A 26,785-nucleotide genomic window follows, 5' to 3' on the forward strand; every position below is an offset into this window, starting at 1 on the left:
GACATGCAAGGGAATTCTCATCCTGGCTGAGAGTGAACTGAATGAATGCTTTGTTGAATGTTAGCATTGAATGATTTCTATTAAACGGTGGAAATGTTTTTAGAAGAGAACCAAATGGAAGACTGTTAGTATATTGTATATGCTGGCTGCATGTGTTCCTGTCTAGTCTTTATATTAAATAGAATATTTTGTCAGTTCAGGCAGAGAAAATGAAATGTCTTCTTTCATAAATATTTTTCATGCACAATTGCTTCCTTTTGTCCTAAGACACACACCAAAGCTTTTAATTGAGTTAAGTGATATTTTCATGTCTCCCCAGCTGCCTTTGGCTCAAGTTCTAAAACATCCATGTTACTTAGTTGGATGGACAGTTGCAATCTATACATCAGTAACCTAACATTTTTTTTTTAATCCAGAGCTAAATGGTGGAAATGAACAGTAGGAGGAAACGACAGGTCTTAAGAACTCAGTGCGATAATATTTGGAAGCTTACTTTTTTTTTATTCAGAACTCATGTTCAGAGCAAGACTTCACTAGTTAGGGCTGCATAGGAAATGTGTGAGAAGAAATGGATGTGGACTAGTAATGCCAAAGAGAAAAGATTCCAGATGAGTCTTTTCCAATACTGCTTGTAAAGTTTTTCTAACTGCTAACTGATAAACTTAAATAGAAGCCCACAGGAAGAAGTTTTTTCAGAATCTTTAAAGAATAGATAAGTGAATATAGATTGAATCATCTCAGTTTGGGACTAAAGGTCTTTTCCCTTTTAGATCCCTATATAAACAGTCCCATATAATCTTGTCAATACTTTTAGCTAACTTATCTGACCCTTTGTCTGCAAAGAAAATGCAAAAAATGAACATTGAATACACTCCATCTAAATAGTTCTAAATAGTTTTCATTCTTTAAAAAAAAAAAAAAAAAAGTTTTATTTTTGGTGTATCCAGAGAGGGAGGGAGGGAGCCACAAGTCCTTGGCTAGGGGAAGACCAAAGACTAGCTTGTCGGAAAAGCCAGTAGAAGCCATGTTTCAAAGACCTGTATTAGAGGCATTTCATCAGTTCGTGAGATGTGAGTCTGAAATAGCGAGCAGCTTGGTTCTTGAAAGATCTCTGAACCATGTGCAGCTACTCAGGCGAGTGGGTCAGGACCCCGTCATGAGACAGATGGGAGGGGGGGAACCCAGTCACAGTATCTTCTTTGGCAACGAATGAGATGTGGCAGTCAGGGGAGAGTGAAGCATACCAAATGGGTGATGTCAGTCAGAAGACAACGTGGCACAGAATATCTGTATTCCAACCAGGCATCAGAGAGGTGGTATATCAGTATGTGGAAAAGGGGTCCCAAATTTATGTGGAAGGCAAAAGAGACTATGGTAAATACACAGATGAAAATAATGTGACAAACAACAACATCATAGCTGATAACATAATTCTGAGTGACCAGAGGTGCCTGGGCGGCTCAACTAGTTGAGCCGTCTGACTTGATTTCAGCTCAGGTCATGATCTCAGTGTGGTGGGATCGAGCCCTGCGTGGGGCTCCGTGCTCAGCAGGGAGTCTGCTTTCAATTTTCCCTCTCTCTGTCTGCCCCTCCCCATCAACTCTCTCTCTCTAAAATAAATAATTAAAATTCCGAGTGACCAGACCAAAGACAAGGCATAGAGTGGATGGTTCTTTAGCTATTGTTTGGTACAGTCGCATTTCCAAATCATGTGTAGTCTTTATAGTTCCTAAGGACAAGAATTAAAATATTCTTTTATATAAAATGAAAAAAAAAATTTAATCTCTACACCCAAGATGGGGCTCAAACTCACAACCCTGAGATCAAGAGTCATATGCTCCACCACCTGAGCCAGCCCGGTGCCCCTAAATAGTGTCCATTCTTAAATACTGTCAGTTCTTAAGTAGTTCTGAGTTCTACAGTTGTGGAAGAGATGAGCCTTGGGAAGATCATGACTGGTCTCATTCTTTTGCAGAAAAATGAAATTGTGAAAATACAGTCTCTGCTGAGAGCAAACAAAGCTAGAGATGACTACAAAACATTGGGTAAGTGGGAGTACAGATCTTCCTCCACTAACAATAGGGTTATGTCCTAATAAACCCATCACAAGTTGACACTATCCTAAGTTGAAAATGCATTTAACACACCTAATCTACGGAACATCATAGCTTAGCGTGGCCTGCCTTAAATGTGCCCAGAGCACTTATGTTAGCCTACAGTTGGACAAATCATCTAACACAAAGCCTATTTTATAGTGAAGAGTTGAATAGCTCGTGTTACCTCTTGAGTATCACACTGCAAGTGAAAAAACAGAGTGGTCCTGAATGCATGGGTTGTTTACCCTCGTGATCACGTGGCTAACGGGGAGCTGTGGCTCACTCCTGCCTCCCAGCATCAGAAGAGAGCATCCTGTGGCATGCGCTAGCCTGGGAAAAGATGCAAATTCAAAATTCAAAGTACTTTTCTATTGAATGTGCATGGCATTTGCACCATCCTGAAGTCAAAACATTGTAAGTCAAGCCATCACTAGCTGGGGATCATCTATATTTTGAAACAAAGTATGGATTCCTGATAAATGAGGCAAAAACAAAAACATCGTAGTCACTTTAGAGGCCGCTCGAGGAACAGAAGTTGTCCGTTGTTTCCAGTAGGTTTTGACCATCTCAGACCGCACGTTCTGAACTGGTACACAAAGGAACATTGACGGCAGAAAGTGGGCCTTCCTGTTATGAGAGGAAGGGATAGGTAGAGTGACATGATTTCTTCAGAAAGAATGGAGTTGGCATAAATGCTGATATTTTTATATTAAATTTGAGCTAGAGTCAGAAATCTAATGCACAACAGTTAGAAAATAACTTATGTTTGGACTGTTTAATTTGTTTTGTTGGCCTACGACTTTTTTCTCCTCGTAAATAAATACACAAACAAGCAAAATAAACAGTGTTCATATAAGAAATATGTCCATATAAGAAATTTTGGAAACATGAGTAGGAAGGAAAAAATATGAATAAGAAGGGAAAAAGCTCATCTCCCAAAGATGGCTATGAACATCTTATAATTTCATTCTAGACTTTCCGTGGTCACTATAGGTTTTTAAATATTTTTTATTATAATACTAATATATGACATTTTTAGAAAATTTTAAAACAGCAGAATAAAATAAAAATCACCCAGAAATAACATTCACATTTTGCACTATTTACAATCCCAACTTTGCATATGTTCTTCTGTTCTTTGCATAGTGAAGATCTTTTTTTATATGCTGAATTTTTAGCATTCTTACTATCACAAGAACATGTGATAGATTAAGAACTTGGTGATAATAGTATTGCACAAACTTTTACAATATTTTGCTCAGGTCATTCCAAATTAGTTTTGAGAGGGTAAAAAAAAAAAATCAAGATTTGTGCATCTTAGTCATGAAAATGGCCATTATGCTGTGTGTACCTCTGCCTTGCTTCTTATTTTTATTTTTTGGAGGAAGTAAAAGTTGAGTAATGTAACCAGCACAGTGCCTAGGAAGTAGTTTAGCCAGTACCCTTTATTGCCTGAAGTCCATCTGAGTTTTGGGATGAAATATGTGGCTCAAGAAAGGTCTTCCCTGGTACTTGTTAAGGGGACAGCCTCAGGAAGATTTAGAGACCAGGTTCTGCCTCCGGCCTGCAGAATGCATTGGATAACACATCATTCTGCTGGACTCAGAATCCCCTGTGCAAACTAAGTGAGGAAAGGCCAGCCAGGCTTTTCAGGACCACACTTCTCCATTGTTGAATTAATGAGATTCATCTCTCACTTGGTGGATACCTTTAAGTGTTTTACAAGAAGGCTAAATAGGGATTTTGTTTTCTGAGCCCTAACATGCTTAAACAGGTTTGCTGCTGCCTTTGCTCATGAAAGACAATTTAAGGATAAATTTTCCAAATGAACACAGGCTGCTTTTCATTTTATCATAGGTAACAGGTTTTTGTGGTCAGTTGTGGGGATGCTTTTCACTTTTTTACATTTTTTTAAAAACTTATTTATTTGAGAGAGAAAGAGTGTGAGAGGAGGAAGGGGCAAAAGAAGAGAGAGAGAGAGAATCTCAAGCAGACGCTGAGCTGAGCATGGAGCCCAATGCAGGGCTCGATCTCATGACCCCAAGATCATGACCTGAGCCAAAGTCAAGAATCGGACACTTAACCAACTGAGCCACCCAGGCACCCCTTTACATTTTTTTTTTTATTACAAAGACAGAAGAAATTCTGTTTTAAAAACCCAGGTGATTTTGTGTTAAAGCATAGAAGGTAGATAGAAACTATGTTAGTGAATAAGTTAGATGGAAGCTGCTCTAGGTTTTAGCAGATAGGGTGGTTTTCTGGTAACCGAAATGTAAATTTTCATTTCTTTCTCAATTCAGCATCTTTGTAAGACTAAGGCACTTTTTTTAAGATTTATTTATTTGAGAGAGAGAGAGATAGTGAGAGACAGCATGAGCAGGAGGGAGAGGGAGAAGCAGGCTCCCCCCAGATCAAGGAGCCGACATGGGGCTCGATCCCAGGACCTTGAGATCATGACCTGAGCCGAAGGCAGACAGTTAACCGACTGAGCTACCTAGGTGCCCCAAGACTAAGGCATTTTTAATCTGAAAAAAAAAAAGTCACTTTTATTAGTTTGTCATCATCCATTTTCACCCATTCCTTCTGGAAAGTCATTGAGTACCTTCAGGCTTGGAAGTTGGTGCAACTGTGATATGGCTCCTTCTCAGTGCTGACTCAAGTTAGGTGATTCTCTGAAATTAAAATACCCCAAAGTGATTCCCAGCCTGAATATGTCACAAGCCTACTGTTGACAGAGGAAATTCTAAATTTGGGCCATAATAATTAGTAAAGCTAAAATACTAATTTGTTTCTAACATGCTTATTGGCACCTACAGAGATAAATGGTCCTTGGGAACAGAGAGAGAGAGTTTGAGACCAGAGGAGCTGGCTCGTGTTCTCCCAGTTTAGCTACATACATGAGCGCTAGAGCATTGCTCAGGCTTTTTCTGAAATGGCCATGTCGTTAGCAACGTCATTGTTAGAAATGGTAGAAAATAAAGTCACACGTGCTTCAGTGATCAGGAAAGGAAGGGTCCCAAGGGCCAAAGTAATTTCTCCAATAAAGCCCATCAGAAGTGGCAAGATACTAATATAGATGCCCCTAGATTTGGTTGTTCATGTGGGGTTCATGCTGTTCTTTGTGTTGTTGGTTTAAACCTTTTTATTTCTTGAATGTCAAAACAGCACAGAACCAAGCTGGAAGTAAAAAGAAGATGGGTTAGGGACTCAGTGTAAGGGAGAGGATGGCGATGGAAGTTGCCACAACGGGGCTGAGCTCTTTCAAGTCATCTTCGTGTTGTTGTGTATGACCTTTCATCACTGAAGGTCCAGGTCGTTTATTTTAACAGTTGACCCGTGTTCACAGAAACACTTTAACAAATGTATTTTTTGTGAAGTCAGAGTACCAGGGAATTAAAACATAATGAATGTTCAAAGCACTGAGGGGAAACCGTTTTAGAATTTAGACCCCCCTCTCAACAGCCGAGGCTGGTCTCCCAGACTCTGAGTGCCCTCCCTTGGTCCGTGCTAAAAGGACAGGGACCAAATTTCAATTTCTAAAATCCTTTTATTTGTGCCACGTAGAAGGTGTGTTCCACTTGTCATTCCATTGGCTCCTGTTCGGACTTACAGTTCTGCCCTCATTGACTTTTTCTAATTCACTTTTCACCTAATTCCTGCTCTCTCCCCCATGGTCTTTTGGGCTGAGAGAAGCCGCTTTCCGTTTCCTGTGGCAAGAACAGAAATCTCTTATCTGGCTCAGCCACAAGGCCTCAGAGATAACTTAGTTAACATGCATTCTCACGTTCCTCATCAATAAGGCACAGATAGGTAGAACTATGTTCTCAGTGGGAGAGTCCTTGAAGCAGTGTGGGAGAAGGCTGATAAATGAGAATTAGATAAGGAGAAGACAGACCATACGGCATCAGTGGTGTGCAGTTATTTACATGATCAGTTTCCCTGTCCGGATTTGACATGGGCAGAGTGAGTCACTCCAGTGACCAAGTACTTCCACTGCTGTATTTTTGTAGTAATGCTTTAGTGAAATACCTGATTCCTCTCCTATTGTTGATAATTCCAAACATGCCTAATTAAAGCATGCCTCTTCCTTTACCCACAGTTGGCTCTGAAAACCCACCGTTAACGGTGATCCGAAAATTTGTACACCTATTGGACCAAAGTAACTTGGATTTCCAGGAGGAGCTGGAGGTAGCACGGTTAAGGGAAGAAGTGGTGACCAAGATCAGAGGCAATCAACAGCTCGAGAAAGACCTGAACTTGATGGACATCAAGATTGGGCTCCTGGTGAAGAACAGGATCACGCTGGAGGTCAGTGCCATCCACGGGGCCTTCAGCTCCCAGAAGAGAGAAGGGGCACGTGTATTTGCCCACAACACCTTTGTCTAGCTAAACTCATTAGGAATCCACAACACGTTGTCCAAATTCACTGACCGTTTTTCTCATGGTTCTCAGACCTGCAAAATTTTAGACCCCTGCCCCTTATAACATATTTTGTAAGACCTCTTTACCATTCTGAAATGAAACTTATATGAAACAAAGCCTACTTACATATGTATCTTCGTAATAAGACTAAGGCCTTTCCATGAATATAAAAAAGTAATGGATTAAAAAAGCATAGATTTCAACATGAAAGTACATGGGGCCAGTGCCATTAGAAGATGTGAGCAAGTTGCCTGAGGCTTGGGCCTCTTCCCAGAGTAACCACAGACTGAACAAAGTACGGACAGGGGCAGATGCGACTGATGCCAGTGAGTGGGGGAACTGTCTGATTGCATTTTCCAGAATGGAAAACAACTCTTTGTAAAGTTCAGAGTAATCAAGTTGATCTCCCCCCACAGAATTGCAGTCTTAGAAAAGTCAGTGTATATTAAAATTGGGGAGAAATGTATTTTGCTTTTATCTAAAACAATTAGTTTTTAGGCTCAAATAATCACAGAATTTCGACCTATGTGAATAACCAGCAGGACATTGAAAAATCCAGCCATGCAAAATGTGAGGAATTTATGCTGGACTGTCCTACATACTGCAGGACAACAGAGCATCCCCGCCCCCACCCACTAGAAACCAGTAGTGCCTTCCACTTGTTAGATGTTAAAAAAAAAAGAAAAAAAATCTTTACAGGGCACCTGGTGGCTCAGTCGGTTGGAGGTCCGACTCTTGATTTCAGCTCAGGTCATGATCTCAGGGTCGTGACATCAAGCCCTGCATTGGGCTCAGTGCTCAGTCCAGAGTCGGCTTGAGATTCTCCCTCTCCCTCTCTCTCTACCCGTCCCCTCACTCACATTCTCTCTCTCTCTCCCCCTAAATAAATCAATGCAATCTTTTAAAAATAAAAACAAACACCTTTACGCATTTCCAAAACGGCCCCTACGGAGCAGACTGCCCCCAAAACAGCCTTTAAGTAAATAGTGCTATAGTTTTGTACCTCTGTGAAGCCTGTTCACTTTAGAGCTCTCTCAAACCATGTGAAAAGTTTCATTTTTACCCAAGAAAGTTGATTTGTAGAGTAAGATGTCTCTCCATGTCCCTGGCCCAGTGCCACATCAGTTTTCAGAAAACAGATAGGTCGGGAGGGGCATAAGAAGTTGACCTTCTGGAAACTCTGAGAAAGCTACCGTGTGTCAAACATAGAGTGCCAGCTGCCACTGACTTGAGTCTGTGGTTCTGGAAAACTGGGAAGAGCACGGCTCAGGAGGCCAGCAGAGAAGTGGACGTGAATGCCCCACTCTTGTCTCCAGCCCTCAGAGAGAAATAGTGAAATAGTGCACAGAAAATAAGGAAAACAGAGCAATTTATAAGATAGGAAATGATGGTCTTTTCTAACTGTTAAAAGTACAATTTAAACATTCTGTATTAAGTCTGTTTTTATTATTTTATCCAGAAAAATAGTACTTCTCTCCTTTTTAAGAAAAAAAAAATGTGTTTGTATTATTTGACAAACATGAGAATTTGTAAAGTTTAATATATTCCAGAAGGTCCTTCAGAAAATGCCTTTTTTGGCCTTCAACTGCTGTTTTACCCTACTCCCATAAAGTTGTAAACAGGAAATGCCTTGCCTTTTAAAATAAAGGCTAGTTAGTTGCAAAACACTGAATAGTAGGCGTAACATGTCGCTTGTTATTCATGTGGAAAATGAAATCACGGCAAATTTTCAGGTCCTTAGGAATGCTTAAGATTTTTTAAAAGTATTCCCAACTGATAACATTGTGAAACAGAGCTAATTTTTCAACTTATCTTTTCAAGTACTAAATATTGATTACTTATTGGAAATCAAGCCAATGATTGTTAAGTATATGGTCTTTAGTCTTATTACTGATAGTAGCCTTTTTCGTTTGATGATAAGAACAGTACAGTTGAAGCTTAATTTATAGCAGTGAAAAAGTGAGAAACAACCCAAACACAAAAACAATGAACAGAGAACAACAGAGTTAGTTTTACATGTAGGTTACATAGCCCCTAAAAATAATGTTTTCAAAGAACATTTAAGGGCGGGGGGGGGGGGAAGTTTGCAATACAAGAGACAAGATAGCAGTGCCTAAAGCAGTACAATTCCATTTGTTGTAAAAGCAAGCTAGCAAGCTAGAAAAAGAAGTTAAGTGATTTTTCTTTGGGGGGGCTTGTAAAATTAAACTTCTTGATTCTTTTTTTTTTTTTTTTTTTTAAACTACTGAGCATGTTGGGGCACCTGGGTGGCTCAGTCCGTTAAGCATCTGTCTTCAGCTTAGGTAAAGATCCTGGGGTCTGGGATCGAGCCCCCGTTGGGTTTTCTGCTCAGCAGGGAGTCTACTTCTCCCTCTCCCTGTAGCTCCCCTGCTTGTGCTCTCTCGATCTCTCTCTGTCAAATAAATAAATAAAATCTTTTAAATAAATACATACATGCATACAAACTGAGCATGTGTTTAGTGAGGAAAGAAAGGTTTTTAAAGGAAGTAGCTTAGTTTATAAAGAACAACTCCAGCTATCTAAAATTTTTCTAAACTTGACATTTCCTCACCTGGCTGGCTCAGTTGGTAAAGCATGAAACTCTTGATCTTGGGGTCATGAATCCAAGCCCCCCCATGTTGGGTATAGACATAGATAGATAGATAGATAGATAGATAGACAGACAGATAGACAGACAGGCAGGCATTCCTCCCAGAAATCACAGAAAGTCAGTGGGTGAATAAAATGGCTAACATTGGTTTTAGACAAAAAAAAAAAAAAAAGGCTCAGAGATGGAGACAAAGCAACTGAAGTAGCAGTTTCTTAGAGAAGTAGAAAGGAAGAAAGGTATAAACTCTAGCTTGAAAGAAAATCTGAATAGAAAGTAAAAATACACTTGGGGCGCCTGGGTGCTCTGACGGTTAAGCGTCCAACTGTTGATTTCAGTTCAGGTCAGGATCTCAGGGCGTAGGATCCAGCCCTTCATCCAACTCCACGCTAGCAGGGAGCCCACCTGAGATTCTCTCCCTCTTTCTCTGCCCCCCTCCCCACTCACACGCGAGTGCACACGAGCTCTCTCTCTAAAATAAGCAAATCTTTTTTTAAAAGAGAAGAAGAATCTTGAATCCCTGAAACGTTCACTGATGAATGTGGTGTGTAATAGGAGGGCAGACGTGCAGGCCAGGCCTACTGAAAACCCAGGGGAAGGCTAATTTTACAGCTTAATTTTACCACTTCACTGCAGATATTAGCATGTTTCCCTGGGCATGTTTCTTAACCTCTCTGAGCCTTGTTTTCTTCACTGAAAAATGTACCAAATGCTTCACATACATTGTTTTTAACCTTCACAGCAACTGAGACTGCTATTAACAAGCCCATTTTATAGATTCAGGAAACAGGCTTGGAGAGGTTAAGCCGGGCGAGGTCACAGATCTAACAAGGCTGTGCAGGTACCCCCTGCTTTTGCGTCTCCAGAGCCCAAAGCTTTGTACTACTCTACGCCTTCAATACCAATTTTTATGTTACAGCCTGGGGCCTGCATGCAGGTGTCCTGTGGTCAGGGGGAGGGACAAAATGGTGGCCATCAGGGCAACCTCAAAATGAGGGAATATCGTGAACAAGTTAAACACTGTTGCTCCTTCAAACCACTGTTCTCCCATGTTCAAGACTTATTGGTAAGAATAAAGGACATGAAATTTCTATTAGCGAAAAGCATATGCGTTTGGAACCCCTGCTTGGTTGGCCTTCAGCTCCTTCTTCAAACTTCCCAAAGAAAACTTCTGTTGAGACAAGAGCAGTGTTGAGCAAGGCATCATTTCAGGGAAGTAGGAAGAGGGAAGGTGGGCTTTTTGCCATGACCCACACTGTGTTCCAGCTGCCCAGCTGCTGGCTCCCCCACCCCTTCCCCTCCAGGACTCAGCATCTGATGCTCCAGCTTCCCACCCTGGATTCCTCTCCCTGTCCTGCCCTCACCCAGTGTGTCTTTTCTAATGCGAAGAAACTTAGTTCTGCCCCAGAGCTTGCTTGCCACTCCCGCCCTCTCTTCTCACTTCTCTTCTGTGTATGTCCAGAACCATAACATAAAGAAGTCTAGGAACAAAACAAATGAAAAGTCTTGAGTTTCCAGAGCCACCTCCATTGAAAATAATTGGAGGGGGAGTTAAATACCAAGATTTTTTGTCTGCCACATATGTAAAACCAGGTAATGTATTTACTGCACGTATTTGAGAGACTTGAATGATCTGTGCCTCACTGATGACTTGAAGAAAAGAAAGCTGGGATATATGGAGCTGTAAGCCAGACTTAATCTAGTGATGTTTTAGGACTTCTTCTCAATAAGGATGTCAAGCAGCTGCCTGCCCAGACTTCCTCTTAACCTCCAGCTGGTGCTTATTAGTACACTTCCTTTCTCCATCCTGACATTTTTCATATGCTTATGAAATAGGGTGAAAATGTTACCTTTTTAAAAAACCAAATCAAATCAAATCCCCCTATTTCTGCATACTAGCATTAGGAGGACAGAAGTAAGGGATGAAGTCCAAGTAGCCCCTCCCTAAGCTGAGAATGGCAAAGAGAAAAATCACTGACCCACAAGACAGTAGTTATAACCACATGGAACTATCTGACAGCAGAACTCCAAGGTTTTTGTTGTTGTTGTTGTTGTTGTTTCCCCTACCTGTGGACTGACCTTTGCTGTGGGAGAACAGGGTGCTAGGACATAAACAGATTTAGAACCCGTACGCAAAAGCTGATGGTTGTTCTCATTCCCAGGGGCCATTGGAGGTGGTGGCAGGCACATTTTTGGTCATCAGAATGACTAGGGGTCCCTACGGGCGTCTGATGGACAGGGGCCAGGGACGCTGGATGACCACTGATCCAGTGATGCACACACCGTAAAGCCTTGTATTGGCTGAGATTCCCAGAGTGCCCCTCCTCAGGAACTGTGGTCAAACATCCTGCTGCTGGCTACAGATCGACGCCTCCCATGGAGGCCGGGCTAAGAGCCCAGGGAAGCAGACGGAAGATTTAGGAAAAACAGCTTTATTGCCGCCTGCTCTGTGGGACAGCGGCCCATTGTTAGTGGCAGAGGAGGCAGGCATTCTAGAGCATTGGCATTCATTTGAGTGATGCGCCATTGGTGGGTCATGAAAGCAATTAAATGAGTCACATCAGCAATCTTTAAAAAGTTGAATAGAATAAGAGCAAATTGAAGATATCAAAGTGTATCCCAGTAGTATGGATAAGGATTTCATATTGCGGTGCATGCGTGCTTACCAGCAAAAGATGCAAGATGTCTTTTGTGCTGTGGGTCCCTGTAAAAATATTTGGTAGGCCCTTACCTAAGAGTCCTGCTCTCGTTCCTGACCCTTTATGCACCTGAAGGGGACACAGTAGCCTGAAGTGACCACTTGACAAGGTTTGCAGCCACACCTTTCCCAAGATTCTGTTGTAAATGGTTAAAGGAGCATGATTGAGAAAAATAAACTTTGTTAAATATTTAGGGGATTCCTTTCACTTCCATCTCTAATTGCTACGTTGCATATTTTTTGAGAAGATCTAATGCATTCTTTAAAAGTGTACACTTTAGTGGTGTTTAGTATATTCACAAAATTGTGGGACCATAACTTCTATTATTCTAGAATATTCACCCCAAAAAGAAACCCCAGAGAAAATGTTCTCAGATTAGATAGCATATGTGAATACCATTCCAGTTCATAAAAACAAGACCCATATTCGTTAACAATTACTACCTACAGCAGAGCAACTAGTAATCTACTTTCTGGCCAGACAGATTTCCCTATTGTGGATATTTCATATGAATGGAATCACACAGTATGCAGTCTGTTGTGACTGGCTTCTTTCCTTTAGTATAGTGTTTTTAAGGTTCACCCATGTTTTAGCCTGAATCAGTACTTCATTCCTCTTTATTGACAAAGAACATTCCATTGTATGGATATACCACATTTTGTCTATCCATTCATCAGTTAATGAACATAGGAGTTGTTTCCTCTTTGGGGGTATTATGAATAATTCTGCTGTGAGCATTCATGTACAAGTTTTTGTGTGGGCATTGGTCTTCCATTCTCTTGGATACGTATACCTAAGAGTGGAATTGCTGGGTCATATGGTAACTCTGTGTTTAACTTCTGAAGAACTGCCAGAATGTTTTCTAAGTGGATATACCATTTTACATTCCCACCAGCAAGGTATGACTTGGGAAGATGTCTATTCAAATCTGTTGCCCATGTTTGATTGGGCTGCCTTTACTTTTGAGATTCAAGGGTTCTTTAAATCCCTCAGTTGATGTATAATTTGCAGGTGTTTTCTCCCCTTCTGTGGGTTGTCTTTTTATTTCATTAGTAGTGTCCTTTGACGCACAAAGGTTTTACTTTTTATGAAGTCCAATTTATTTTTTCTTTTGTCACTAGTGCTTTTGGTGTCACATGTAAGAAACCATTGCCTAATCCAAAGGGACAAAGATGTATGCCTAGGTTTTCTTTCAAAAGTTTTATAGGCGCTAACTACACTTAGTTCTTTGATCTCTTTTGAGTTAATTTTTGTTTATGGTGTGAGGTAGGGGTCTGACTTCTTTCTTGTAAATGTGGATATCCGGTTATTCCAGAATCATTTGTTGACAAGACCATTCTTTCCCTATTGAAATATATTGGTGCCTACATTACATCTTAAGAACAGCTAAGTACAGCTTGGAGAACAAATATTACAAAAGCCAAATTCACCTACAAGCTGAGTTTCCTTAATTTAACATTCTCTATCTTTTGTTTCTTCCTAAGGGAAATGTGGAAAATTAATCTTTCCAACGCATGTGTTTCAAGGTGTGTGTGAAGGAAGGAGGTAAAAAACAGCAAAATAAAACGTAATCACTTCATAATTTTTTTTTTCAGGATGTAATTTCACACAGAACGAAGCTGAATAAGAAAAAAGGTGGAGAAATGCAAATACTGAATAACACTGACAACCAGGGAATTAAAAGTTTGAGTAAGGAGAGGAGAAAAACACTAGAAACATATCAGCAGCTGTTTTATCTTTTACAGGTGAGAACAATTGCTTTCACTACAAGCTTTGGATCAATACTGTATTCCTTGGTGGTCTGCAGTGGATCTTTTCCCAGTGTAAAGTTGTAGTCGCTGACATGTTTGAGCACCTACTAAGTACAGAGTGCTATTCTGGATGCTTTACATACATCGTCTCATGTAATTCTTTCTACAACCCTGAGAAAATAGTAATTATTGTTATTCCCATACTATAGATGGGAAAACCGAGATGCAGCCAGTAAATGGTAAAGCAGGGATATTGGAACCCAGGCAGTTTGACTTCGGAGCCCCTGCTTCTGAGACTGTGTTATATTACAGCTATCCGCAGAGACAGCATAAACCTATCCATAATATAAGCAGATGCTGTCCACCATGAAAAAATTAAAGTATGTGCAAAATGGATCTTTACCTGAACCAGCCTGCCCTTCTTTTGAGAAAAGAGCCAGAGAGTTCGGATTAGGGCAAGAGGGCATCTCTTTGATTTCATTATTTTCATGGCATTACTGCGATGTCAATGAACGGTCACTTTCCACTGCTTCCAGGGTGCAGGTGAGAATAAGTTGAACTGCTTACGGTTGGACTGTGGTGGACCAGTTACTGTTTTGGTTAATCACTGATTCACCTTATCTGCCCTACCAGCACATCCACGTAGTTCCAAAGGAAAGTGAGTAAGCAAGTGTTAGTGATAAGCAAAGCCTTCCCTTGGGCAGGAAAACTTTCCCCAAAAAGGTGGGTCAGCAGTTCTTCCATGAGTCAGGTGTCCCTTTGTGTGGAGATGCTGCTGCTGTTTTTGGCGACGCCCTCAAGGCCTGAAGGGCCCTGAATCCTTCCTTGGGGACCACACTGACACTAGGTATACAGAGAACATGTTACCCAAACCATGAATGAGCATGGTTTGCCCCATGAAAGAAGTTAGGTTAGGTACAGAGGAGAATTCTCGGTCTGGAATAATAGACTGGAAAGCAGGTGTAGTGCCGCAGATGGCCACAGTGTGGCAGCATAGAAGGAAAATGTTAGAACAGTATTGTTCGCAGAATCCATTGCTTAATTAACCCCAGCAAACTTTCCAGAAAGAAAGGGGGCTCCCCCCTGGTTAGGGTAGGGTTTTTATCGACCTAAATTAGAATAGTAGTCATCCACCAGTTGGAATTTTAATCTTAGGCATTTATTTGTTTTGATATCCATGAACTTCCCAACGTATGAGGATTCTTCAGGATTTAGTTTCTAGTGTTAGATTTTGAAAGAATTTGCGTCATAAGGAAAGTGAAACTGTGGTCATTGGCCTAAGACTTGTATTTTTTACCTTGTTCTCTAAGTGGAGACCCATGAATGGGAAGGGTAAAAATAGCACAGGAACATGTTGAGAATAAGTCCACCAAGTCTTATTCCCCAAACAGCCCCAAACTGCGAGTGCCAGAGTTCGACCACTCAGCTGTACCCATAGAGGTGTCTCTTGAAATCATGTATTTTTCTTTACATTTCTTGGAGACATGAGCCTGAGATCACTGAGGAAACTACAGAAAAGCAAATGGTCTGGATTGCTTTGGCCTTTGAATGATGCCTTGGCAAGAAGTCTGAGCCAAAGCACAGGTCGGCTAGGATAAGTTTTCCTTTGCGTTTGCCTCTTCCGCCTCAGCCTCCCTGGAAAGTGCTCAGGTCGTCTGGGAGGCATGAGGAGTAGGCTCGCCTTAGCTTTAGAGTGAGTTTCCTTTCGCCTAATCCGTATGCTTAGTGTGGGAGAAGAATCCCTGCAGAACTGTGAAGAAAACGTTGTCCTCAGCTACTGCTTCATGAACTTTCAGCCGATCATGATGAGCTTGAAAGTACACCTAAGCAGTAAAGTAAACTAGAATTCGGGTTTTCCTTAGAAACTTTACAGCCAAACTGCTTGCGTGTATTAAAAGAAGACGAGTTCCCATGTGTGGAAAATTTTCTCATCAGAAGGAAGATGAAGAGTTAGGGATATTTAATTTCTCTATGTAAATATTTTCCTCTATAACCTATATAGTAGTTGTTCTCCTCTAACCTCATCTGGTTGGGGTGGCTACTGGAGAAATCCCATAATACATGAAGGCTGCCGCTGCATCTCAGGAACCCCATCCTCAGAAGAGCCCTCAGGAATCCACGTCAATTTTTTTTTTTAATCTTGAGTTTTAAGTCATCTTTTTTCTTCTTGTCATTTTCTTCTGCCATTTCATCCATCAACTATCTTGACCTTCACCCCTCTTTTCAGCCTCCCTACGTCACTCCTACCTTCTCTCTCCTTGTAAAACATCCTCGCCATCCCACTGTCTCCACAGGTAAACATATCCTTTTCTTTTTTCTTTCTTGTCTCACAATATGGGGTATATTTCCTTCTGTTCATTCATCAGTCCTTCTAGAATAATCTATGTAGCTGGGCTCTTGGTTCATTACTGCCAGTCTCTTCAAATACCGGATTCTATTGGCCAACCGCTCTCTCCTCTGTGTCTCTACAATAAATATTAATGTAGCTTGAAATGGTTAACAGTGCATAATGTACATAATATAATTATGTTTCATTAAATATACAGTATATAAGGCTTAAATCCTATTGTAGCTTTATAATATAACTTCCTATAGTATAATATTAGCCGACACCTTTTAAAGTCTTAGTATGTGTCAGATACTCCACTATATGCTTTATACATATTAAAGAGAATCGGGGGCACCTGGGTGGCGCAGTCGTTAAGCATCTGCCTTCGGCTCAGGGCATGATCCCAGCATTCTGGGATCGAGTCCCACATCGGGCTCCTCCTCTGGGAGCCTGCTTCTTCCTCTCCCACTCCCCCTGCTTGTGTTCCCTCTCTCGCTAGCTGTCTCTCTCTGTCAGATAAATAAATAAAATCTTTTAAAAAAATAAAATAAAATAAAAAAATAAAGGGAATCGGGTACTCCTCTTTGGTTTAATAATATATTAACATACAGTTTTTGGGGGGACTCTGTCCTTCTTCCTTCTTATCTTTTAGACCAACCCTTTATACCTGGCCAAGCTGATTTTCCAGATGCCACAGAATAAGTCAACTAAATTTATGGATACTGTTATTTTCACACTATACAATTATGCTTCCAATCAGCGAGAAGAATATCTACTCCTCAAGCTTTTTAAGACTGCTCTGGAGGAAGAAATAAAGTATGTATATAAATATATATGTGAAAATATCAATGAATAGATCATTTTAGTGGCAGCTATCTCTGACTTACTAAAATAATATTAAAATTATTCTTATAAGTTATTCATACATATTCAAGTATATCAAATTGCTAAAGAAATCTCTACAACACTTTAGGTATTTCCTGGTACACCTTTCTCCCACCATTAATAGCTTTTTTAGAGCTAAATTAGCTTCTGATTTTGCAAGTAAACAGCAACTTGAAAATCAAAAGTATTTTTTGAAAGTCAGTGGAAAAAATTTAACTTAATTAAAATTCTGTGAGTAGTAATGCTATAAACGGATGGGGTTAACTGTCTCTGCCAAAAAGTCTTCTTTTACTTCTCTTACTGAAACTTAAACTGATTTTTGCTAATTTATTTTCTGATTCAGTTAATGTAAAAAAAAAAAAAAAAGTGCAGATACCTATATTAAAGGAGCCAAAAAAATACAGGAAAAATGCCCTTGGCCAACGAGATGGGCCTCAACTGCCTTCCTAGCTTCTTATAACTTGAGCTATCGTGGTTCCTTTGGATCTCAGAAGCATGTGAGCTGAGAACCTCTGCCCTCAGCGTCTCTGTAAGCCAGCTGGAGAAAGAGGATACATGAGAAATAGGAATGTGTGCACTGGAATAAACAAGTCCTAATGAACGACACACACAGTGTAACATCAGAGGGATGGAAAGAAAAGTTCCAGTTACAAATGATATTGTAATAGCGACGTAACAATGTAACGGGACAGACACAACTATACTCGTGGGGAACACAGAATAATGTATAAACTTGTCAAATCACTAAGTTGTACACCTGAAACTAATGTAATGTGTGTCAGTTCCACTCAAAAGATAATAAATGAGAAAGGGAGGGAGGGAGAGAAGTTCCAGTTAGGTCAGCCAGTAAAGATTGTATGGGAGAGGAAGTAGTTGATCCAAATCCTTGAAGAATATCTACAGTTTTTTATAAGAAACGGAAAAGGGAAATAAGGCACAATGTCGACAGAAATAGCATGGGCCAAAGTCTGCGAAAGACCATAGGATCTTTCTAGCCAAAATGTGATTTAACTAGTCACGAACAGGAGATGGAGCTAGAAAGATGGGTTGGGCCGGATCGTGGGAGCCAGGGAGTCCAGGCCCAAGTGCTAAGGCACTGTGCACTTCCTTGGAAGCCCTGAGAGGTCTTCAGGCAGCGTATGGACATGGCCATCGACTGGGTTTTTAGAGGATTGATCTGCTCCTGTGTATGAAGAGAATTAACAGCAGCTGCACAGGTCAGAGAAATGGGGGAGTCAGAAGGAAAAAAGATACAGTTTGAATTTTTAGCACAGTGCGTATGAGCTACAGGTGTAGAACGTGAGGGGGGGAAAGTGCTGCAGCAAATTGGAAATCCAAAACCAACTTCCAGGAAAGAGAGGTGGATTAGAGGCTGAGCTCAGAGGACAGGTTCCAAGGAGACAGTCACTGAATGGCACGTATGAGTGAGGTCTGAGGGTAGAGCATGTAGAAAGATGTGAGAGCAAGTTAAAATGTGGGGAAAGGACCCAGCAAAGGAAACCGAGGGGACGACTGGGTAAAATGAGGACTGGAATACAGCACTCTGAGGCCCTGAAGGGAAAAGGGGGTGCAGAGGGAGCACGTGGTCACGTGGAAGGGTGAGAGGCTGCATGGAGGTGAAAGGAAGGTGGATCAGGGAAGCTCACAAGAGTTGGCACGCAGCAGTCTAGAAGGGCTCTCTCCGCCATGTGAGGCTGTCTCCACCAGAAGCTTCCCTGCGGTGAATTTGAGTCCGATTTGAAGAAGTGGAGTTAGTTCATTGAATCGAGAAAGTTTTTCGAAATTTGGTAACTAGATGGGACACAGTACTTGCACAGTGACCCCCTGGATTCTTCTTAGTGTCCGTCCATTTTCGGTTCCTTCCTGCCTTCTAGATCGGGATTAAAGCCAAGCACTTGTTTTTACATCCTTGAGTCCCTCGCATAATGAACACACATCTTACAAAGGATGGCTTGCTTTTAAACCATGCCGCCTTTGATTTTCGTGGAGGAAGTAGAGCCCCATGAAGTCCTTGCCTGCCAGAGAGAACATGGGCTGTTTAAAACTCTATCCGTCGAGGCAACCCATTTGTTTTGGTCTGGGCTTTTTTTAGATCGAAGGTCGATCAGGTACAGGACATAGTGACTGGGAACCCCACGGTCATCAAGATGGTTGTGAGCTTCAACAGAGGCGCCCGAGGACAGAACACGCTGCGCCAGCTCCTGGCTCCCGTGGTGAAAGAGATCCTGGAGGACAAGGCCCTGACCATCAACACGAGCCCCGTGGAGGTGTACAAGGCGTGGGTGAACCAGCTAGAAACACAGACTGGAGAAGCCAGGTACCAGATGTTTTATGATCATTTTTACATGGTTATTATATATACTCTTAAATTCTCTTAAAAGAACAAACTTTACTGTCCAGAGGCAGTTTTCAGCTGAAGATGTTCCCTCCCTGTAATGTGCCCACGCAGGCCGCGTCCTTGGACCCTTGCGCAGCTCAGTATGGCACGGTCTTTTCAACTTTCAGTACCAGTTGATCCCCAAAGCCACAACTTCTGTAATTCTCTCCCTTGGTTATTCTTTGTGTGTTTCCAAACCTAGACCTAGAAATAGTACAGGCTTTCTCTTCACCTGGTGATACATACTTTTAACAGTTACCAAGTGAGTGAGTTTTCTGTGTAAGCATTAATAAGCCAGAGAGGATGGGCTTATTCTGGGAGGTAGAGTGTAGCTCTAAGCAATCTCAGCTTTTTATCTTCTGCAAAAGGACGCCTTGTGCAATCGTTAAGATACGCACAGAGAATTACGTGGATGGTTCTCACAGCACTGTTTGTAACAGCAAAAAGTTGGGGAAAGTCAAAATATTTAGCTTTGAGGAATTTCTTAAATAAATGTTTGTGTAACACATAGTAGACTTAGTAACTGTTTGGAGTAATGGTATAGAAATATTTTTATTGGCATGGAAAAAATGTTTGTGGTATAGTTTTCAGTTGCAGTTGCGTGCAATAAACCATTTTCTATAAAAATACAGATATGTGTGTGTATGTACATACACACATACGTGTAGGATCTGTACGAAATACGTATATGTATCAACTCTATTATACCCATGTGTGTGTTAGGCCCACATACACATATGTATAGAGTAGGACCTAGAAAGTTAAGCACCAAGATATGAAAGATGGTTGTCTCTGGGTTGATATTGTATTCTTGTTTGTTTATATGCAATTTTTCTATAATGAATATACTGCTTTTTTGTAATTAAAAAAAAAAGAGGGGTGCCTGGATGGCTCAGTGGGTTAAGCATCCAACTCTTGATCTCAGCTCAGGTCTTGAGCTCAGATCTTGATCTCAGGGTTGTGAGTTCAAACCCCATGTTGGGCTCCATGCGGGGGGGAATCTGCTTAAAAAGAGCGAGCGAGAGAGAGAGAGAGAGAAAGTTAGCTGGGTCTATATCACTTGAGTCGCCTGTTATTTTCCCAGGAGAGCCCCAAGAGAGAGCCTGGAGTCCCCTTCATCCACCAGTGGCAGAGGGACTGTCCGGGCACATTGGGCCTCCCCTCAGTTGGCAAACATTCTGTCCCTGAGATCAGTGGGTGACGTCCACTTCACTGTACAAAGTTTGGTTGTAGAAACAGCTTGGCAAGGACACAAATGCTTGTCCCTAAGCCCCCAATTAATTGAAAGCCCTTGTTGTGTTTTCAGCAAGCTACCTTATGATGTGACCACAGAACAAGCTCTAACGTACCCAGAAGTGAAAAATAAACTGGAAGCTTCCATTGAGAATCTGAGAAGGGTCACCGACAAAGTCCTGAATTCTATCATCTCTTCCCTTGATCTCCTGCCGTAAGTTGTACATGTAGCGACTTGAACGCTCTTCCCTGAAAGTTCCTGCAACACTATGTTAAATAAATCCTGGCAGTCAACATAGGCATTTTCCCTGCTACCATTTTAAGACTATTTTTAAAAGTTTGCCTACGTTTGCATTTTAAATTCGTAACTGTTCTCCAAAGAGGACACACTAGAAACAGTACTCAGTGACTGTCATCAGTGAAGGTCCTGTGATTGTTACCATCTCATTTTATGTTTAATTTTTAAGAAAACTGCTCCACTGTAGTTGAGTAGAACAACTGCTTTGTGTTTCTTTCTCACTTAGCCTTTTCCCATTCTTTTCTTTTGTCATCTGTTTTACATGTAGTTATGGATTGAGGTATATAGCCAAAGTACTGAAGAATTCGATCCATGAGAAATTTCCTGATGCCACAGAAGATGAGCTGTTAAAGGTAGATTTTCAATGGTCATCTCACCAGTGCTGCTCTCGGGGGCATGAACCAAAATAATGACAGCAGAACATTTTGTGAGATTTTTTTCCCTCCATATGACTTTATAAAAAGCTACAGGTCTTCTGTTTTGAATGACTGTCAAGGTCATTCATGATGCTGAAATTGCTTCAGAGATCTTACACATAATTGAGATTCTTTATATTAGAGCATTTGGGGGCAATATGCTCGAATTATGCTATTTTTTTCCCAAAAATAATTTGGTTAACTGTATTGGTAATACGTGGCTATTTTCACACCTTCACAGAACTCCTTTTTAGGATTCAGATCAGAAAATGATCTTTCTTGGGAAACGGCAATGAATATTTACTTCAGTCTCTAACAATCTAGAACTCTCGAGTTGTTTCTCTTAAGAACGGTCTTTTCCCTGCATTCCTGCAGATTGTGGGAAACCTCCTGTACTACCGATACATGAACCCAGCTATCGTAGCTCCTGATGGCTTTGACATCATTGACATGACAGCTGGAGGTCAGATAAATCCCGACCAAAGGAGAAACTTGGGATCGGTGGCCAAGGTTCTTCAGCATGCCGCCTCCAACAAGATGTTCGAAGGAGAGAACGAGCACCTCTCATCTATGAACAATTACTTAGCAGAGACCTATCAAGAGTTCAGGTGAGAGGGGTCACTACTTTTGGAGAAACTTGCAAGGTGATGAGCAAGAGTCATGCATGTCCTGTACTCAGAAGTGAAGTTGGGGGTGAGGGACGGGAACCTCAGGTGATGGCATGCATTTCTTCTTCTCGCTGACACGGTGGGGAAAGAACAGGCTGGGTCACTTCTGCTGGGGCTCCCCGTCCCACCTCTGCCCCCAGTGCCCCTGCTACCCCGAGTCACCCCCAGATGTTTGATTTCTCCCGTGGACACAATGAAATCTGTATTCTTCCTGGGGTGCTCTGGGCTTATTGGACTTAGAATAAAAGTCAGAAGAGCTGATTTCTTCTTCACTGAACTTAAGAAGAGGGTGTTTTGTTCTGTTTTCTTTAAGAATGTGTCCAGTGAGAAAGAGTTTGCTTCTCTGCATCAGACAATAGTAGGACACTGAGTATTTGGTTTTCAAAAGGCTAGGGAAATCCAGCTTTTATGTTTGCTGAGCGGTGTATATAAGTGTGTTCTATTCTTTAACCTCTCTTACCCCCGTGTAAGTTGTACGTCCGTCGCCTTGATAGGCGTTTCCAGATTCTATCACTGATCTTTCCATGGGAACATGAAAGGCGTGAGTCTGGTAGGAAGATACTCTGACCCTGAAGCTCTCCGAGGGAGCACGTTCAACTTGGCGTTTGTTTTTTCTCTTGTTGCCATTCAATCGGTAGGTCATAGAAAGAAGACAGGAATGCAGCCCCTGTAACGCCTCCCTTGGAAAACTGATTTCCATTCCTCTGTTTTCCTCTGGAAGAGTGATTTATCTGCTCACAAAGATATTCACGATCAGTACTTTCTACTTAGAATTGTGGCCTCTTGTGAGAAAATTCCCTCCAAATCCTCTTACTACAGGAAGTTTTGATATCTCGAGCTGCTAATTTTAGTTCTTCTCCCTGGTGAAAAATGTACTATTTCTTGCAAATCCTTATCTGCTACTACAGCTTCCCTTTACTTCCTTTTTTCTCAGATTATTCTTATCAAACATCTGTGGTTCCAGCTCTTCTTCAAAAAGAAACAAAACCAAAGTCCCCCCCCCACCACTTCCTCTTAAATTCGTATTTTTTCCTCTCACACTTGTATTTATCCTATGTGTTCCTCAACAGCCTATTAAAACTTTAGGAAGCCCAAGTGTCGAAAAAGTGTAGGAAGACCAACTGTCAATGGAAACATGCTCCTCTCCCACGCCAACATGCTGCCTGCCATTTAATCTCTTCAGCCTTGGGCTGGGAAGGTAGAGGCCTTTTGGTTTATGAGCCTTGGGTACCCTTAGGAGATACACCAAGGATCATTTCAGGCATATGAACATTTACTGCAGGGGCATGTGGGTGGCTCAGTCAGTTAAGTGTCTGATTCTTGATTTTGGCTCAGGTCATGATCTCAGGGAGTCTCTCTCTGCGCTCACCCCACCCCCACCCAGGGTGCACATGCTCCCTCTCTCTCTCAAATAAATAAATAAATCTTTAAAAAAAATTAGTTTCTCTCTCCTCCTCCCTCTGCTCCTCCCCACTTGCACTCTCTCTAGAAAGAAAGAAAGAAAGAAAGAAAGAAAGAAAATTGACCACATTATAGAATGAAATACCTCTCTACCTGTGCAAAAGGATCACTTGTAAAATATGATCAGACCCCTGGCTTTCTTGGTCTCCCTGTCTCAATTTGCTATTATTTAAAGACATTTTAGAATCTGATTACTGGGGGAATGGGAGATTGTATTCGTGTGTCTAGCCTTAACAGTCTTTCCATCAGCCAGCAACTGTTGTTGAGATCAGCTAGGAGTAGAGTAGACTTAACTTGAATTTCGGTCATGTTGGCACCAGAAGCTCTGAAGGGTTCTTAGGCCCAGGAGCTTGTGCCATTTAAAGGAGCACATTTGGGCGCCTGGGTGGCTCAGTACGTTACGTGTCTGCCTTTGGCTCAGGTCATCATCCCGTGGTCCTGGGATTGAGCCCCATATCAGGCTCCCTGCTCAGCGGGGAGTCTGCTTCTCTCTCTCCCTGCTCCTGCTCTCTCTCTCTCTCTCTCTCTCAAATAAATAAAATCTTTTAAAAAATAAAGTAGCACATTTGATAAATTGCTTTCCAGATTATTTTCTCTAGAAAGACTTGATTCTTAGATCAAAGACTATCAGTCTTGACACTTTTGTCTAAATTTCAGGGACCCTGTTTTCAAAATAACATTTTTTGAATAACCTGCCCATAATTTGACTACACTGAGTCACTAGCAGAACCTGAGGCTGTGTTGCTGTCTCCATGCCTGCGCGAGGAGCTGGGTCCACCATCCAGAAACATGGACTCAGCTCCCCTAGTTAGGAGCCAGTCTGGAAGATGCTGTAACAAGTCTCCCCTTCCCAACACACACACACAAAGTTTGGGATGGAGAACAAAGCAATAATCATAATTCATGATTTCCTCAGTGTTTTGACAAAGCTATTTACCTCAGAAATTTGAACTCTGTCTTAAGAATTTGTTTTCTTTGTTAGGAAATATTTCAAAGAAGCCTGTAATGTCCCTGAGCCAGAAGAAAAGTTTAATATGGATAAATACACAGATGTGGTGACAGTCAGCAAACCGGTCATTTACATTTCAATTGAAGAAATCATCAACACACATTCAGTAAGTGGGGTTGGGAAAGGGTCTTAGCATCTTTCAGATGCCATTTTCTTGAAAATGCTTAGTCTCTATGGGGCTTCCTGTAAGCATGCGCTAATAATACTCATACTCAGAATCCTAAGAAACCTTTGATTATTTATTCCCTGACTTATACACGAATAAGATTCCTTTTTCCATACAAGTCATGTTTACTTTTTACATGGTGCGTTTATTCCCTCTAGTGCATAATAAAACTCCTCCCAAACAAGAAAAGTTTACTTCTCACATGATCTGTTATCAAAGTCAGACTGTGAATGTGAAGTTTAAGTCCTGAGCAGGGATAGGCCCTGCTCTTTCCTCCACCCACCAGGGCTACACTGCCTGAACCCCCACACTATTTCTCCTCCCCTTTCTAGAATCTTCCCAGCTTTTCCAGTAAAATTCTGGGATAATGAGAATATTCTCTCCCTTCTAATGTTGGACATAAAGAGAGGGAAAGTAGGCTGTTCCAGGTTAGGAAAGAGAGGACACCCCACCCAACATTAGCCGTCTGCAAAGAATCAATTCTATTGTTCTGGAAAACCCCGTGTCTCAAAGGCAGTTTCATAGTCTGTGGTATGTCATAATGTCTCCATCCAGATGGCGTGCAAACATCACCATCATCAGCCATGAAAGGAATATTAAGCGTCTGTTGGGGTCAGGGCACTTGGCTCAGCATGGGAAAGCCTTAGATGGCTCCTCGGTCATTGAAAGTAAAAAGAGAAACTAAGTGTTGAGAGTTTTTGGGGGGGGTCTTTTTGGTTTGGTGGTTGTTGTTGTTGTTTTTTTTTTTTTTTTTTTTTAAGACCAGTTAGAACATATTTCCTGAAAAACCTGGTTCCTAAAAGATCACCTTTTTGAAAATAGCTTACCACCTTGTTCCTCCAAGCAAGGTCTTAGGGACATGTTAGAAACGCACTCCAGACCTCCTGAATCAGAACTTACACTCTAACAAGAACCCAGGTTCTGCAGATACACACTGGGGGTCTAAAAGCCCTCATCAAGAATATACCCAGTTTGGATTACACACAACTAGGAGGAAAGCATAACAAACACACACCTCTGAAAGGTCCTGTCCTGCCCTCGTCAAAGCAGATACACTAAAATTTCAGTCCGTATTATTAAGCTCTTCCAACAAACTAAAGCTTGAATACAGGTTTGGAAGAAAGATTGGATCTACTTTTGATTTCCCTCTTTCAGGGTTGGAACAGGGAAACTCCCTCACATTTGCAACAAGCTCTCTGTGAGTATTTTGAGTGACCTTAAACAAAGGCAGGTCTGAACGGCCAGCCGAAGGAGTGAGTTGGTTGATTAAGTGAAGAGGTTATACTTCTTTTCTCTATATATAAACACTCAAAATCATAAAACATGTCCAGCAATGCAACATTTGCAAAACTAATTTTCTGATGCGCAAGTGGACTCGTTCATATTTCAGCAACGACTCTCTTGTCTATTTTTATGGTAGGTTATCCATCTCAAAAAAATGTCTGCATGTTGGCCACACATTTGTCGAGGGCAGTATCTTTATGCAGAAAAAGTGGTGGGGAGTTCTCTTTTAGAATGAGACATTCTTTCCCAGGGATAGCAGAGAAAAAAATGTTACTGTATTAATTTAGACTGTTACTCTTTAAGGAGGAATCGTCTGTTCTTTTTGTTAACAAAAATTGAAAACAGAAGTTTCTGTTTTCTGGGAAATCTAGCTTGTGACCAGTTTGGATTTTCTTCATGTGTTAGGTTGGAAGCAGATGTATAACGTGGGAGGATTGTAATTACAGAGAAAGACTATTGTGTTTACGGTCTGTCTCAAACGAGGAGGTGTCCACATGTACTCAGAAGCCTGGCATCAGCTCAGCCCGCCCCGTCTGTGGCCCCTTGCTTGCCCCTTGTCCTCTAAGGAACATGTAGACCCTCAAAATAAGCTCTTTAAAGAGACATTTTCAAGAAATTCTTATGTTCTGTAATTACCAGAATAAAGGGTCGAAGCTAGCTCCCTAAAACATCACTCCCCAGAGACAGCAGCCAAATCAGCTCACCCGTCTCTTCGGAGAACAAGAACATAAATTTATCTCTTCTTTTGTTCTGTCACTAATTTACCTTCCTCCAAAAATATACGTACTACCATTCCAGATGTCACTATGTCCTTTTACCACCGTTATTACTTCTCTAATGCCTTTCTTTACTCACCTTGGATCCTTTTGGGAGTTGCATACCAGAAGCAACACCTGGTACGTTTGGGTCTCAGGCCAAGGAACCACATGGGTGTTTCTGTGATCCCTGCCCTTGCAAGATCTTCAATGCCACGCAGATTAAAATAGCTAATAGTGGTGATTTTTTTCTATAACCTTAGTGTTTGATTACTGCATAATTTTTCCCTGAAGAGATTTGGAAATGGGCTTCCAGTTTATTACCAGT

The 26,785-nt window shown here is 41.4% G+C and overlaps 1 protein-coding gene and 1 pseudogene across 1 annotated transcript in view; both read left to right on the plus strand.

Annotated features, from left to right (window-relative positions):
• LOC130542766 (single-stranded DNA-binding protein, mitochondrial-like) lies at positions 1–1,969 on the plus strand (annotated as a pseudogene).
• The window catches only part of IQGAP2 (IQ motif containing GTPase activating protein 2), a 273,778-nt gene that overhangs the window by 223,220 nt on the left and 23,773 nt on the right, over positions 1–26,785 (plus strand). The window contains exons 20-28 of the mRNA XM_026498758.4: positions 1,976–2,045; positions 6,196–6,404; positions 13,421–13,570; positions 16,558–16,721; positions 18,883–19,107; positions 20,474–20,614; positions 20,967–21,051; positions 21,490–21,722; positions 24,226–24,358. Coding sequence (XP_026354543.3) covers positions 1,976–2,045; positions 6,196–6,404; positions 13,421–13,570; positions 16,558–16,721; positions 18,883–19,107; positions 20,474–20,614; positions 20,967–21,051; positions 21,490–21,722; positions 24,226–24,358 — 1,410 coding nt within the window. The remainder of the gene's footprint in view (positions 1–1,975; positions 2,046–6,195; positions 6,405–13,420; positions 13,571–16,557; positions 16,722–18,882; positions 19,108–20,473; positions 20,615–20,966; positions 21,052–21,489; positions 21,723–24,225; positions 24,359–26,785) is intronic.

The sequence above is a fragment of the Ursus arctos genome, unplaced genomic scaffold (genome assembly GCF_023065955.2).
Source record: "Ursus arctos isolate Adak ecotype North America unplaced genomic scaffold, UrsArc2.0 scaffold_5, whole genome shotgun sequence".
NCBI classification, from domain to species: Eukaryota; Metazoa; Chordata; class Mammalia; order Carnivora; family Ursidae; genus Ursus; species Ursus arctos.